Below are 17,341 nucleotides of genomic sequence, written 5' to 3' on the forward strand. Positions count from 1 at the left end.
AAGTACATAGTATGTACATGAGGAACAGGACTGTAAAATAAAGTGCTACCCTAAATTGTATACCATAAGTAACACCATGTAACATAATTTTTTTTTAATAATAATAATATAATTTTTTTCTTTAAATCTTACTTTTTTAACAGTAGCGTGCATATAAAGTCCACAATAAATATAGATTAGCTTAATAAAAAAAAACAAAAAAAAAACTGAAATGTCCCGATTTAAGGCAAGGCAAGTTTCATACACAACGGTAATTCAAAGTGCTTTACATAAAAGAAAGTAAAATAATCATGAAGAAAAATAATCACAAAAATAAAGCAAGCGATTTTAAAACTTTATAAATGATTTAAAAAGGACTTATTTAAAATTAATTTAAAACAGAAAATGATTTTACATCAAATACAGTGAATATGTAAAATACAGTGCAATCAGTTCGGACATCGCACAGTGCTCATTCAATAAATGCACAGCTAAACAGATGAGATTTGAGCCTATTTTAAAACGTATAGTTTCGTCTCCACAGTATAAAAGTGTGTGTACCTGTAGATGGCAGATGGAGGGTAGGATTCAGAGTCATAACTGACTCTCAGTCGGCCTCTGTACAGCTCCACCGCAATGTGTTCACTGTCTCCTTTATACAGCAACACTCCGTTGTCCTCATCTGTGGCGATCTTTGACATGCATTCAGAGCACATGAGTGTGTGTGCATGCAATGAACGATTACCTCTCTCTCTCTCTCTCTCTCTCAAGCAGAATGCTCTTTATATGTGTGCTGTACCTGTAGTGATATATTGGCCTGCTCTGTAATGAGGTTGGAGGGAATCTGCAGGAATGATTCTCTGTTGATGAAGTTGACACTGACCAGCTTCTCACAGTGCACGCCCTCATAACCATGAAGACACAGACAAACTGGATCCAAGTCCTTGAGAACACACTGTGCACCATTGGCACAGTCATAGTGGTCACACGGACTTGTTCTGGGCAGGACCATCGGAGGAGAGAACTCGCAGAACAACCCGCTGCACACACACACACACACACACACACACACACACACACACACCGTATTTCACTTGGTGATCCCTCTGATGATCGGTTCCTGATCAATGTAGTGTGCTCACCTGTACCCTTCTGGACACACACATGTGTAGCCATTCACTGCATCAGTGCACTGAGCTCCGCTTTTACACTTATTATCTGCACAATCATCAAAATCCACCTCACAGTGCTCCCCGGTGTAACCTGGAGTACACTCACACCTGCACAAACACACAAGATAAAACTCATACTGCCGTCTTTAACTTTATGAAAGATTCTGTGAAATCTCTTGACAAGCACAGCTCACTTTCCCTCTGTGCAGATGTATTTGCTTTATCGAAAACATTTTCATTAGTAGTAAATTGTATAATGGCTAATATGTATCTTTATTTACATCACAGATATGAACTGTAACTTCATAGTGGGGAAGAAGAAGAAGGTGAAAGGTGCAAGTGTAGAAAAAAAGGAAATATTATTTTGCATTCCATTTTTAACAATAAGAAATAATGTTTATCTTGATCCTCCTTAACTTTCAAGAACAGTTTGTGCTTTTATGTTTTCACACTGAGGGTTGGATAGCATGAGTTTATGTAAAACTGCTTTGGAATAATAATTATACATTTTAAAATTGATGTTTAAAATTATTTTAATAGTGGTTCAATAGTGGGTAAAAAAAATGGTTTTTAATGGAAACTATTAAATAATAATTAAATAAATACATTTTGAATTTAAAAAAGCTAAATATAAATGGGACTTTATCCATAATATATATATATATATATATATATATTTTTTTTTTAATTTCTTGCATATATATGCCTCAAAGTGAATATACGTGGAAAAACACACAAATGGACTTATGTGGTCTGCTGCTCACACATATCAACAGAGAAACACACACACACACACACACACACACACATGATGGTTTCTAACACAGAGATTGTTTTGGAGTTGTGGGGAGAGGAATGAAATTAAAGTTGAGATGTGAAAGAGAGAGAGATGAAACTGAATACAGGGTTTGGATCCTAACAGACTGCAGAAGGGCGATCTTTATAGGGAAGGATTTAAATGTCCTGTTTAAAGACATGTTTCTATATTAGTTTGTACAGTACTAATGCACCGGAGTCAGACAAGTTGCTATTTTCATGATTGGTCTCACAGAGCCATAATATACAGGAAATGATACAAATACAGTACCATTCAAAAGTTTGGAATCAGTAATATTTGAAGCAAGTCTAATGCTGAACCAGGGCAGGCTGCATTTATTTGCTAAAAAATACTGTTAAATAGTCATTTTTGTTTGCTTTTATTTTTTACAATAAAAGTATCAATATCTTAAAAAAAGTTTAAACAGTATTATATATTGTTAGAAAAGATTTCCATTTTGAATAAATATTCTTTTGAACTTTTTTACATCATGGAATACTGAAAAAGTATCACAGTTTCCAAAACATAAATATATATATATATATATTAAGCAGAAATAACTGTTTCCAACATTGATAATAAACCAGCATATTAGACTGATTTCTAAAGGATCACGTGACACTGGAGACTGGAGCAATGATGTTCAATATTCAGCTTTGGAAATCACAGAAATAAATTATATTTTTTAAGTATATTAAAATGAAAAATTATTATTTTAAATTGCAATAATATTACACAATATTAATGTTTTTTTCTGTATTTTTGATCAAATAAATGCAGCTTTGATGCACATGAGAGACTTATTTAAAAAGCATTAAAAAATATTCCTGATGTCTTTCTATCCTAATTATTTTCTATAAAGCTTTGAATAAAAAAAAAAAAAGATTTGATGCTACAAACTTTGCAAATATAGTGTCAAAAGCACTCCAGTAACTTTCAAACACAGTTTTGTTTCCAGATGGATGGATGAAAACTTGTGCAACTGTATTTATTAGACAGAAAATCAGACAGTTCTCGCCAAACTGTAAAAAAATAAAGAAAGTGGATTCATAGTTTGAGGCTAAATCTATAATACAGGCAGTGGCGGTCTTAGTGACTTACATGAATCCCTTAGCGGTTAGAATACATTTGGAGTCGTGCTGACACAGGTTTAGCTCTGAAGCACAGAAATCCAGTTTATCTTCACACAGCTCCCCTGCACACACACACACACACACACACACATTATAAACAGACAGAAAGAGTGGGAGGAGTGTGAATAATCAAAGAAAACAAGAGTCACATTGTGTGTAGGATAGTCTCTGATTAATCATCTTACAGTCTGGGAGATGACAAAATACCAATACTCTGAAAAACAACAACACAATACAGCTCTATTGACAGTGTACCAGCCAGCCAAACATCAATGAGTGTGTGTGTGTGTGTGTGTGTGTGCGTTTCATACGTTAGCAAGCACAGAGGACGCACTAGCCAGAAACAGCAAAGGAAAGAGACAGAATGGGAGGATGAAGTGAAAGAGAGTCAACTAACCTTTCTCCACCTCATTATTATTAGCAGCTAGTAGAAAAAGAGAAACAAGTACAGAGAGAAAGACAAAGGAATACAGAAGACGCGTTTGACATGTTAGCATGTTAGCTCAAGCGGCACATTAGCATGTTAGCATCAAACACAAAGCACAGAGAACACAGAGCATTTAGCATGTGACTGTCCTTGTGTGTGTGTGTGTGTGTTACCTGTGTATTCAGGTGAGCAGAGACAGGTGTAGTTGTTGATCCCATCCACACACGTAGAGTTATTCTCACAGTCATTATCTTCACAGTCATCGATATTTATCTCACATTCGTCGCCCTCAAATCCAACTGGACACACACACCTGAACACACACACACATATGACTTGTCAATTCTTTCGAATTCTGTGTGCAGCGTTGATTTCTGAAACTGTCTCAAATTGGTTTGTTTGTATGTCACTACATATCTCTCACAGTCTGTCTGCATGTGTTTGAGTCCCTGCTTACATTTTTTTTACTATTTCATCACAAAAGTGTAAGTATAGGTGCTTAGAAATTATCACATCTCCTTTTGTTCAGTTTTGGGGCCAGTAAAACATTTTTTGAAAGAAAAAAGGGGTTACTTATTCTGCAAGCATGCATTAAACTAATCAAAAAATAATCGACTTGATGAGCAACAAATCAGTATATTAGACTGATTTCTGAAGGATCATGAGACACTGAAGACTGGAGGAATGATGCTGAAAATTAAAAAGAAAACATAAATTTTAAAGTATATTAAAACAGAAAATAGTTATTTTAAATTATAATAATATTTCACATTATTACTGTTTTTACTATATTTTTTAGCAAATAAATGCAGCCTTGGTGACCATAACAGACATCTTTCAAAAACATAAAAAAAAGATCATACTGACCCCAAACTTTTGAACAGTAATGCATGCATGTGTGAATAACATTAGATGTCTGCATTTCACACTGGACTGTGTATTACATAAGTGTTTATTTAAGCATTCAGTGCTATACACATATGTACAACTGCTTACAAAAGTGTTTTATGTGAGTATGCGTGAGTGAAGATTGATTCATACCCAACACATTAAGCTGGTTTGAATTCAAATGTAGTAATAGTGATCTATTTACATTTATGATTTATGAGCATACATTTATCAGTGCATTATCAGGTTCCAAATTCACACACCGTTTGAACCCCAAGTTGACTGAATATTGTGTTGGGAAATTGCCTTATGAATGACTTACGGCGGGCTCTGCATATTAAACTGGGACAGAAGAAATCATTTTATGCGCCGTGCGTGTCTGGTGTATTACGTTACACTACCTAATCAACATGTAAAGCAGAAGTTCTCAAATGAAACGTTTCTTATTCGCCACCGCTCTTGATTAGCTGATTAAGTGCATGAGTGAGCTCAGAACAGTTTCAGACACTTCAGTCTGATTAAGAAAGATTAGACACACTCTGTCCATAAAGTAGATTCATTACCGGAGCAACACACACAGACACACATCTAAGCATTTACTTAATGTACTAAATGAAAGCCACATTCAGCATGGCCTGAATACAATAAAGGAGTTCTTGATCAGTCTCCTATAGGCAACACGTCACTTCGCTGATGACGGTGATGAAGGTCTGTCTCACCAGTGAGTGTTCTCCTCTCCGTCTTTCAGATTACAGGTGCCTCCATTCTGACAAGGGTTACTGATGCACGCATGAATTGGTTCCTCACAGTCTTGGCCCTATATGAACACACAGGTTGCATTACAAATCCACATTCACTCATCAGTCTTGCATATCCTCACCTACAAATGTTACTCTATGCAAAAGAGTAAACATGTAAACTCTCTTCTTTTTTTTTCAAAAGTTGCCAGTTGCTGTCAGCATTTTCGATCATTTTCATACAATTTTTATTTATATCTGAACATGCAATATGTTAGAATAACAGAGCCTCTGCTTTTAAACACACACACACACACACACATACCATTCTAGCTTCATGTCTTATTTTTTAATCAACACTTGTATTGTTGGTCACACAAGCAAGATTTTGAACAAAAAGCTGAGAAAACATCATTTTTATCAATTTTTATCTGGATCAAATTCAGAACGATGATCGAAACACAGATGGAGTCGGCTGCTTCCTAAAACACATCAGTCATAAAACACTTCCTGGATCCACATTTCATTTAGTAACGTTAGGTAGTTTTGATTTACATGCTGTGTAATGATTGATGATCGCGTTATTTTACATATGCATCTACTTGCATACGCAACCACTTGTTTCTGTTTCTTCTTCACAGTGTTTTGATCCAGACATACAGTACTCTATCAGAAGATGTGCAATAGCGCCTCCTACTGTAAAACAGTAGTTTTTTTTTTCAAATTTAGTTTTGGTTTTATAATGTTTTTTATGTATTTGCCATTATACTGCCTGTCATGTGAAAACAAACCTTTCCTCAAACAAACCAAACCATCTCATACCGCAAATATAACACAAAAAGGTTGTGCATACAAAGTTTAATAAATCAGCAACACCACTAATTAGATGTTCTTATTATGCATTTAAGTTTAAATGTACCTTAAAACCATATGGACAGGTGCATCTGTAAAAATCAACGGGGTGGTTACTGCAGGTTCCGTCATTCTTGCAGGGGTTGGATAAACAAGGGTTACATTTTGCCAAAATGTTTACATCCACCGGACCTATGTAGAATACAGAGGAAACTATAATTACACAACGTGTTATAAGCACAAACAGAAATATAACAAGCACAGACTTACAAACACACATAGGATTGAACAGGTAAGGCATCACAAAAAGAGGTCACTTTAAACCTGAGGAAAGGTTAGGTGGCAGATACAGGGGGCCGGGGTTTATGAGCTCAGACTTGGCTCTTATTGACTTCCTTACCTGGCACAGGAAAACCACAAGTCCCCAGCACCTCTACAAATGCACCAATCAAACACATTACTTGCAATATTAACACCTGTGCATATAAGCTAGTGTTTGAGTTAGTACTAATGCACTCTCTCTTGGCAGGATGACTGTGTCTAAAGTGCACGAGTGGGTTTACCTGTACATGTGAATTTTTTAGAGGGTGTAGTCAGCAGCAGTTTGTCGGTCATCTCTCCCGGACCAGTACACCGTGCAATTCCAGGCTCCTTGTAGCCACTCTTTACCCAGTCAGAGAGCCACTGCATGTGACAATCACAGTACAGAGGGTTTGCTCCCAGAGCGCTGAAACAAACACACACAGAAACATATCACACGTCTTCCCCAAAAATGGGGATGATACAAAAATGTTTTGGATTACATTTAATTCTGTGGTGCTGATTATTGCTGTACTATTTGTTTTCACATAGCATTTTAGTAGATATTAAGGTCAGGTAAATTTTAGAACTTCTATCATTAATTATGAAACAAAGATATTAGGCTTTTGCAAGGATGGGAACATTCTAGAAGTTTCTGTAACATTCTGTAATAATAATTGAGTGCTTTCTGGAACATTCCAGTCATAACAGACAAAAATCATCCGACGTTCACTTCTGAAGTTATGGACGACTTGCTTTTGCTAATTGTTTGTTAAACTATTGTTGATAGCTCATCATGCATGTAGCATGTCATTTTTACAGTATGCATGAGTTATAACAGATACACTTGTATTAGTGTCAACATATGTTTTTAGATTTCATTAATAGTTAATGATACACAACAAGTAATGTGTTTCATATGCAGCATGCCAAACTTCATTAAGTAACATTCAAATTAAAATCAAACAAAACTTAAATAAAATGCAGACACCTAATGTGATTTTGATGTGATATGGTTTAAGGAAATAGTATTTTTTATATAAATATAAACAATAAACATTATGATATTGGTTGCTTGACAATCTGATGTGTACTGCAATATACAGATTTGTTCTACTCGGCTGTCAGTCATAATTAAACTTGTGAAACTGATCCATGGGATTTATAAAAAATAAAAAAAAAGGTCATCGTGGGAGACCGAGAACTCAAGCAATCTGTGGCTGCAGAACCCTAAGTTCAGACAGAGAAAGTGTTTCAGTGTGTTTGTGTGAGAGTAAGAGAGAACCAAAGTACATCCAGCTGTCAAAACCTATTTGGTGCACTCATAAGTGCTTGTGAGTGTGTGTGTGTGTGTGTGTGTGTGTGTGTTCATTCTGAGGTTCTTACAGGTGGGAGAGTGAGGACAGATCTTTGAAAGCACCATCTGGGATCACAGCAATATCATTACCATGGAGAGACCTGCAGAGAGAAGAGAGAAATGAAGCCATCCAAGAGAGTCCAAAACACATTAATCAAATTCTAGCAAAGACACACACACACACACACATCAGTGAGGTACTCACAAGAGGCGCAGAGACTTGAGGCCATCGAAAGCTTTAACAGGAATACACCTCAGTCTGTTGTAGCTTAATATTCTGGGGTAAAACAAAACATATTACAATGTTTGCACGGAAGCGTCAGGCCATGCAAAATCAGTAAGTAAAAGGAAATCTTAAATAGTTAAGTTAAGAGAAGTTATTGTAGGTTAAAAGGGTAGTAAAAGTGGTGGCAAAAATGTACTTCATACACATACTGAAAAACTCAAAATTAAAATTCACACAAAGTTAAAATTCACACAAGCACAATGCACAGCTACAGACATAGACATCCATAAAAACACACACGGACACAATCTGAAACCATAGATCACGTCGACACTCACAGGGTGAGCAGCTCAGACATGTTACTGAAGCTGTGGTTGGACAATGTGCTGATCTGGTTATTACTCAAATCACTGCAAGAAAACACACACACGCACACACACACACACACACACACACACACACACACACACACACACACACACACACACACACACACACACACACACACAGAGTGTTATGAGCCTCAAGAAAATCAAACACTTAAAGCCAACATTAAGGTTAAACTGCAATAACAAAATGTTGCACAGCATTAAAAAGCACAAGATTCTTTATATTTAGGATTATTTAATCTTGTTAAATAAACAAACACTGCATTGTTTGTTTGTGTTAAGGATAAACCGACTTTTTGGATGGAATATTTAAATCAAATTAACCCAGAATGCAAGGAATTACTTTTTACACTTTCCATTACATAGTTTAATGCATGGCATAAGACAACGCACACGTGAACTTCCACATTAAAGACACTCAAATGGCTGAACTTATCAATACAGTGACCTTTTAAACTGCAAACACCAAGCATGTTAAATAGTTATGCATTAGGCATGAAGTCAAAATGCAACATACAGAAGCATTCAACAGCCTTAATGCATGAAAGAACTTTTCTGTGTGGGTCTGATTTTGAAGCATCAAAATAATACAATATGTTAAAATGTAATAAACCTACAGAAAACCATTGGCAGCCTTATGAATTATTTAAAACCATATTTCAAAGATTTTGGTCATTCTTTAAATGCATAAATAAAACTTTAAAATTTATGTAGAATGAAAAAAATTGATTGATGAATTTGCATTTTGCGTGTACTGTTTAACAATCGCTGTTAATTAGTGCTTAATACATTTGGTAGGCTTGGTGGACTTTTGTACTCATAGTGTGGGAAATAAGTGGAAAAGCCAAATTATAAATACAGCTTCAAACTTTCGAATTTTTTGGGGATGGCTGGATGAGAAAATGGATCAAACATCATATGTACAGGTCTGCTATGATTGGTTGGTTTTAAAGGGACAGTGTCCTGATTGGCTGATTCAAAAGAGGGCTGTACTTACATGAGGGTGAGGTGTTTATAATTGGATAGCTCCAGAGGGACTTGCGTGAACTGGTTGCCATCGAGATAGCTATCAGAAAAAGACGAACAAGTTATTACTCAAACGCAGAGGAAATAGCACATTAGCAACAGTGTAATGGGAGAAACTTCAAAGACGGATATATAGCAGCCATCTATTGTTTCAGACGTCAAGTGTGTTGTGCGAGACGTGTGCCTGGATCCGATAAAGGGATTTTTGAAAATGAAACTGCAGCAATGTTTGTGGCACACTCACAGTTCTGTAACTTCTTTAGGAATGCCTTTGGGTAAAAGCTTTAGTCCTTTATTACTGCAGCGAACCACCGTATCCAAACACGAGCACTCGGCAGGACAGCGAGCCAGGGGCGAACAGCTATTCTCATCATTACCTGCATGCACACACACACACACACAGAAAATTTATCACAAGCCGAGAATGAAAGCTGAGATGATGTGAAGCTATGCAGGGGTGACTGTTTTTGTAAGCTTGCCTGGAAAGATGCTCAAGCTAGCATTGCAGATCTTATCAGAGAGCTGGAAACAAGATCTTCTAACATACATGCATGTGTTTTAAGCACCCCTACACACACTCATAGCCGTACCGTCTTCGCAGGCAAAGTCTTGAATGGCTACATCTTGAATAGGGATCTCCTTAAGAAAGTATGGGCTCTGACAGCGAGGGTTGCCTGTAACGATTCGTTTCTTTCTGAGCCATTCCCCCAGCCAGTCTAGATGACAGTTACAGTTAAACGGATTGGCCAGCAAGTTCCTGTGGATGGCATAAAGGAAAACTTATGTAGTGAACATTTAGTATACCAAATGCTGTGCAAATGAGCTTCCTACGGAGGCAGACAACGTTAAAGGGGTCATGAATTGAGAAATACATTTTGCTCATGGTGCTATAAAACATCCTGTAAGTTTCAGAATGCAAAACCTTCTCGTTTATTATAAAACGGATATATAAAGTTCCAGATCACCTCAGTTAAGTCCTTTGTTCACTTCATTTTACAGTGGATAGATGTTTAAACAAGACATAATTCAACAAGGATTTTTAGAGAGATTGAATTAAAATCAATCATTTTAAATTAACAACCATTAAAATAAATAATCTACTACAGCCCTAAACATGCAGATGTGTTACTTAATTATTAACTTAATTATTTTTAACTTAAAGATATACCAAGGTGAATTCAAAAGATGAAAGGAAGGATTATGGAGAATCAATAAATTATGAATAATTCATTGCTATTGGGGAAATATAATCATGCAATCAATGAAAAAACGTAAATGTACAGGTATTTTAAAATGTAATATAATTACAAGAATTGAATTTATGGAATCTGATTATGTAATCAGTTACTCCCAGCACTGAATATAATTATGAAATGAACGGGCCATTTAAATGAGGATGTTCCCTAAGAAGTTAGTCAATGATTTTTAGGCAGCTAACTCAGTTTTGGAACAATGCTGAAACAAAACAGAACACTTTGTTGATACTCACAGTGTTGAGAGGGAATGCAGTGTGTCAAAGGCTCCCGGGGACATGGAGGTGATCAGGTTATCATAGAGGGATAGCAGCCTCACAGAACTCAGACCAGTAAAACTACTGTTATTGACACAGCTTATCTTGTTACTCCTCAACATCCTGCACATGACAAACACACACATACAATAGTTTAAAACAGCCAGAAGCTTCCAATGAGAAAACACAAAACCAGAAAATAGAATCATACCTAGATACGATATTTTTTTGGACAGTGCATGTACTACCCTGAAGTTTAATCGAGTCAGTGGGGTGTGTGAGCGTGTGATACTCACAGTGTGCGGAGCCCACCGAGGCCTTTCAGCATGCTGTAGTGGACGCTCTCCAAGCGGTTGCTCGTCAGTATGAGCTCGTTCACTCCACTGGCCCCCTCAAATGTGCCCTCCTCAATATCTGTGATCTTGTTGTTACTGAAGTTACTGTGAAACAAGACAAGTTCCCAAAGAAATGTAAGTGTAAGTCACCTAAACTGTGTAATTACATATAACAAAGACACAGAAAGAGACTTACATTTTGCGCAGGTGAGGAAGCTTCTTAAATATTCCTGTAGCCTCCAGCACTGTAAATTCATTATTGTTCAAGCGGCTGAATAAAAAAAAAAATCACATATAGTTACTTGCTGGCAAACCACCAAAATAAAAGCTTGGTGATTTTAGGTTTGAAAAAAAAAAAAAAAAAAAAAAAAACGAAGATTACGATAGTAAAGTCGTAATATTTTGAGAATAAAGTCCAAATGTTAAGAGAATAAAGTCGAAATACTTCGAGAATAGAGTCGAAATATTACAAGAATCAGGTTGAAATACTTTGAGAATAAAGTCGATATACTATGAGAATAAAGTCGTACGAATTATATGAAATCATTAAAAAAAGGGAATAGATGAAAATGTAAATATTAGCATTGTATTTTTTAAGTGCGCAATTAAATAATTGTACTTTTTATTTAAATTACAATTATTTTATTTCAAATAAAAACAAAATAAATAGTGCAATAACACAAAAATTAATAATTTCAAAGAACACTGAAAATTATTTACTGTAGATTCATATTGAAAGTGAAAAAACATCAAAGTGTATGAACATAAATGTGCCTGTGCACAAAAGAAAAGAAAAGGCAAACGTTTCAGTTTCAGAGCTTTCAATGATCCTTGAACTTTGATTTTTTTTTTTTGGTGTGTTCGTTTTTTATGCTTTATATGATGTTCAGATTTAATTTAGGCTTTTATTCACATTTAAACATTGACTAACACTCATACATACAAAACATTAAGTAAAGTAATGTTTGATGCACGAGAGCAAATCCCATTGATTATTGAGGAAGCTCAACTGGATTAGTTATTTTTGTATCTCTTTGTGAAACATCAAAGTTTTGTTGGAATGGATTTTCAATGGTGAGACAGAAAGGGAGGAGAGGGATGAGTTTAATTAAAAATCTCTTCATTTCTGTTTCAAGCATGGATGAAGATGGGTTCGGAACGAGTAAACAATGTTCCGTGAGTAATTTTCACTTTTAGTGTAACCTTAAAAGACAGCGAGAGAGCAAGAGAGAGCGAGAGACACTCACAGTTCTGCTGTATATTGAGGTATGTGGTCCGGGATCTTTGTGAGCTTTTGTCCAGAGCAATCCACTGTGGTTCCTTCACAGCGACACTTCTCTGGGCAGGCCAGGTCCGCGAAGCAATCCCCACCTAGTTTCGACCGGTAGTCTTCCACACCTAGACACATAACCATACACACACACACCATTACACACCACACAATCACAAAAAGAGAGCGTGTGAGAGAAATAGAGAAGGAGAAGAGTAGGCTTGAAGGAGGAAAGGTAGAGTGGTAAAAGTAGAGGATCTCTGGGAGGGAGGAGGTTAAAGGTTAAAGGTTAATTGTGCAAGATCAGAGGAAACTCAGTTTTCACCATGGCAACATGCTATCAGGATTATCATTTTTAACAACACATAAAGCCATGCTGATGTACTAGCCATGACTTTAGAGTGTTGTGTACCCACACACACACACACACACACACACACACTTATGGATGGTACACATATTCTTAACTGCACATCCATACAAACAAAGACAAACACATTTACACACACACACGCACACACACACCAAGGTTGTTTCTTGTTGCTTGCCATGCTGTAGATGCTGCAAGACCTTCCATGGTGCTTGACAGAACCATGTTTTAGTCCGAGTCTGCAACCACATGGTTAGATCAAGCACAAAGGAAAACCCCGCTGAATTTCCTCCACAACACACACAGGGAGAAAGAGAAACAAGGATAAAGATTCTACTTTGTTTAGCTGGGATAAACTAGTGGGAGTAATAGAGAGAGAGGAGATATGTGATATTAAACACACGTTCAAACACACACATACACATTCTAGTCACACCGTGTGCTTCAGTAACCTCTGAGCACAATTTCACATATATTCAGGGTCCTGGTCTGTGATTGGTTGGGGTTGAGGAGGGGGAGGGGCTTGTAGGGTGACATATTATCAGTTATGTGTCAGTTACTTACACTTATTGATATGATGAATTCCTGAGTGTGTGTGCGAGAAATGAAGAGAGAATATGTAATATATACATTCAATCAGTCAAACCCTCACACTGGCGAATTCTGGAAAACCTGTGTTTCAGATCCATGCCACTGTGTGCTAATTCTGAGCATGCACACAGCAAGAGTGAAACTGATCAAGTGACAGCAAATGAACACTAAACTGAAGTGCCATTGTGTGTTGTCTTATCTAAAAGCTTCATGCATAACCATCATACTGCATTAGTAGTTTGGTTTAAACACATGCCATGTTCTTTCTTATACCCTTATAGTGTTCATGTTGTTTTATATCTCATTTTTAGGAAATGCATACATTTAATTACTGTAAAAACATTTATTTAATGTCTAGATATATAAAGATAATGCACTTTTTAATTAGGCATATTCTTTATTAAGATTTTAGGATATCTGTTTTATCCTGACATTTGAATTTTCAAAACATCAATTCAGGTTTAAATGTAAACATTTTAGAAATTTTTATTTTTAATCAACTGTTGTTTCTTCCCCAATAGAAGAGGTATATTTAAGTAGCAGTACATGTGAACTGCATTTCTAATGTGTTTTTAAATAAATGATTAGATTCTGACACGTGCTACACAAGAAAACAGCACCATTATGCGTATCTCTTCTATACAAATACATGTAAAAACATCTCAAAGCAACACACTTTTGCACTTCAGGTAGACTGTTTCTCTAGCATTCAGGAACCTTCATTGTGCACAAAAGTTTTTTTTTTGTTTTTTTTTTATCTGCATGATAATGTGCATTAAATTTACGTGCATTAGTGTACTAGTCCAAAGGTTGTTTTTTTTGCAGTGCACACAGACCAGATATTTAGTAGCTGAACATACCTGGTATAAAATATTGTTCTTTAGCTAAACAAAGAGAGATACACAGAGAACTGAGAGGAAAGCTGTGTGTGTGTAGCTCAATAAATGAATATGAATATTGATCAGATAATCCTGCTCATTTATAACCCCACAGCAATCAATACTCAACTGACAAACACTAAACTAATAACACACACACACTCACTCACTAACATTTTCATTCTGATTTATAATCTGCTTACAGGAGAAGGTGAGGCCCAGACAGGAAGAGAAGGGTCAAACAACTCAACGTCTGTAAGCAAGTCTGGCAAATTACCAAAAATGAGCACCCATGTTCATGCGTGTATATACCTGAACAGCGGAACTTTTTGTTCTTGATCTGGCCAATGCGTTTGTTAGCAAGCCGGCGGGGACTGGTGCATCGAGCTCCGCTGGTCTCAATCGGGTTGTCTTGCAGGTAGTCCGCCAACCACTTCAAATGGCAGTCACACATGAAGGGGTTCTGGGCCAAATGACTGATAAATATAAAATATTTAAGGATATTATGAATGACGGTTATAGTTAAGGTGTGCATTTTCTTGAAAAACCATATAGAGTACACTCAAAGTTTTACTCCCAACCTGCTGATGAGCCTGAAATATGACTGAATAAAATTACTTCATCATAAAGAGATGATACGTATACAACAACCAAACAAATTAATTGATACATTAAATTTGCACTTTTGTTTTTTTTCTTAATTAGAGCTTTCAAAAAAAAAAAATACAATTATCAAGATTAATCTCTTGATTTCCAACCAGTCTTTAGAAATCAACAACACCAAAAATCAGTGTATACTATATATATATATATATATATATATATTCTTTTTTTTGTTACTGACATGTCTAAAAGTAAGAAACCCTCAGAAGATAGTCAAAAACAATGTGTGTATATGCAATCCAATTTCAAATACTTAAACTATTAATAAAAGTGTCAAATAATTCTAGAAAAAGTATTATCCAAATTGCATCAGTTAAGACTTACAACACTGATTGCAACAAAAGCAGCAGATGGGAGGAATGAAAATGTTATAATATATTCTTTTGTTGTTGTTCTGTTTCTGAAGTCTTAGCTACAGCAGAGTGACCTTCATTTTTATTAATTTTGCAACAAATGTTACTCACAGTGTTTGGATGGCTCTGAGAGAAGAGAAGCTTCCCTTGGCAATGGTCTGGAGCTTGTTGTCATAAAGTGACAGAAGATTCAGATTCTGCAGGTCTTGGAATGAATCTACACGCAAACAATTGATCTTGTTCGCATTAAGCAACCTGTTGGGATAAACATTTGCAATTTGACATTTTAAGCAAATCTCTCAGACGCACAGGAAAATCTATACACGCGTTGTAAACTTAGATATTATAAATGCCATACGCAAATAGATTAACATTTCTAGACAAACATACAGTATGAGCGCTTTGTGAATAAACAGAGGCTTTAAGTTTCAAAGCAGCTTTCGTGTAAAGAGGATTTATATGTTCTGCATCTCCTGCAAAGCAGTTAAAACTGTGTGTGCTTTTAAGTTATTGGCACCAAACTTTTATATTTGCCAGCATAAACAACCGTGAGTTTCACATGTTAGTTATTTCTGAATAATTTACGAGTCTGCATGAGTGAGAAGGAGTAGCTTCTATGTAGATTCGACACTGTCTGAGCATGTGTGTGGTTGTAATGTAATGTTGTAGCACCAATCACTTATGGTCTTGTTAAAACCCTATAAATACTTGGATTAACAAGCATTTCCTAAATATACTCCTCAAACCCACATGCACTGACACACACACACACACACACACACACAGCAGAAGTGTGTGGTGTGTGTGTAAATTTATGTCCAGCTGTGCTGTCTGTCATCAGGGAAATGTGTGAGACGTACACACACACACACACACACACACACACACACACACTATGTTTTATGTGGTAATTCCATACACATAATGGCTTTTATATCATGTATTTTGTAAACCTACCTCTCACACAAAACTACAGGCATTTTTATATTTTCAGTATTATAAGTTGATACTAAAATAAAAATAAAATTCATGTCTCTTCAGGATATTCATGTACACAAGAGTTTCAGAGTATAAATGCAGCCTTATGTACTTTCCACTGTCTAGTACGTCACTAATATTCATTCAAATGTCAGTATTGACAATGCAAAGAGAAAAATCACTGCTCTTTCCTTCCTCTTTATTACCGACTGTTATTTGAAGCAATCCTGACTTACTAAGAAATACTGTTAAAGCTTTACAATTTAACAGCATATCCATTTTTGCTGCGGTGTTTAAGCTAATATTGAGAATCATTGGTATTGATATCAAAAATGTTGGTATCTTGACATCTGCGATAATGATGTTTCCCCTCACACAAGCCATTATTAGATTTTAATTAAGTCATTATTTAGTATGTTTTATTAAGCCATTTATCCAATGGCTGGCTCTCAGGCTTGGCAAAACCCGACCCACCCACACACAGAGAGAAATAAACGCCCTTCCTTCATGGCATTTTAAAGCATAAATACACAGAATGTGCATTACTCACAGTAGCTGCAATGAGAATAGTCCATCAAAAAGGCCTTTGGGAAGTTCACTGATTTTATTCCCGTATAAAACCCTGAAAGGCAGAAACACAAGGGAACATTAAATAAAAGCAAAGATGAAAGATGTTCATAACCCACCCACGCATATAACCATTCATCAGAAACGGTTCATCTAACAGAGCACAAGATGCACCACCCGGCGAATCATATTTAAACACAAATAAAATCATAATAATACGGACCAAGATTCATGAAGTAAAATCACCAAATACATGTGCACAATAATATTTTTATTATGAATACGATATATCAATCTTATCTCGTGTATTAATGCTCCATAATCCTATGCAAAAGCTACAGTTGTGGTAAAAATGAATATTAGGAAATTCAAGACTAATCCAAAAGAGCCATGCAGGGCTAAACATTTCTTGGCATTTTTATTTTAGATTGAATAATGACATTATGGCTTTGGCTTTACGCTGATATCCTACATATGTGCAGCCCACACAGAAAGTTGTGCCTTTGTATGTTTATTCCATAAA

At 36.0% G+C, this 17,341-nt stretch overlaps 1 protein-coding gene across 3 annotated transcripts in view; it reads right to left on the minus strand.

The window, feature by feature from the left end:
• The window catches only part of LOC132142165 (slit homolog 2 protein-like), a 77,835-nt gene that overhangs the window by 5,903 nt on the left and 54,591 nt on the right, over positions 1 to 17,341 (minus strand). For all 3 annotated transcript variants that reach the window (XM_059551817.1, XM_059551816.1, XM_059551818.1), the window contains 21 exons: positions 16,802 to 16,873; positions 15,385 to 15,528; positions 14,570 to 14,733; positions 12,396 to 12,546; positions 11,345 to 11,419; positions 11,110 to 11,253; positions 10,793 to 10,936; positions 9,894 to 10,060; positions 9,548 to 9,680; positions 9,275 to 9,343; positions 8,227 to 8,298; positions 7,868 to 7,939; positions 7,692 to 7,763; positions 6,569 to 6,732; positions 6,073 to 6,197; positions 5,136 to 5,233; positions 3,702 to 3,841; positions 3,070 to 3,163; positions 1,122 to 1,259; positions 779 to 1,019; positions 541 to 671 (listed from right to left, as the gene is read on the minus strand). In XM_059551817.1, the coding sequence (XP_059407800.1) occupies positions 541 to 671; positions 779 to 1,019; positions 1,122 to 1,259; positions 3,070 to 3,163; positions 3,702 to 3,841; positions 5,136 to 5,233; positions 6,073 to 6,197; positions 6,569 to 6,732; positions 7,692 to 7,763; positions 7,868 to 7,939; positions 8,227 to 8,298; positions 9,275 to 9,343; positions 9,548 to 9,680; positions 9,894 to 10,060; positions 10,793 to 10,936; positions 11,110 to 11,253; positions 11,345 to 11,419; positions 12,396 to 12,546; positions 14,570 to 14,733; positions 15,385 to 15,528; positions 16,802 to 16,873 (2,610 nt within the window). The remainder of the gene's footprint in view (positions 1 to 540; positions 672 to 778; positions 1,020 to 1,121; positions 1,260 to 3,069; positions 3,164 to 3,701; positions 3,842 to 5,135; positions 5,234 to 6,072; positions 6,198 to 6,568; positions 6,733 to 7,691; positions 7,764 to 7,867; positions 7,940 to 8,226; positions 8,299 to 9,274; positions 9,344 to 9,547; positions 9,681 to 9,893; positions 10,061 to 10,792; positions 10,937 to 11,109; positions 11,254 to 11,344; positions 11,420 to 12,395; positions 12,547 to 14,569; positions 14,734 to 15,384; positions 15,529 to 16,801; positions 16,874 to 17,341) is intronic.

This window comes from Carassius carassius, chromosome 6, assembly GCF_963082965.1.
Source record: "Carassius carassius chromosome 6, fCarCar2.1, whole genome shotgun sequence".
In the NCBI taxonomy this organism is placed as follows: Eukaryota; Metazoa; Chordata; class Actinopteri; order Cypriniformes; family Cyprinidae; genus Carassius; species Carassius carassius.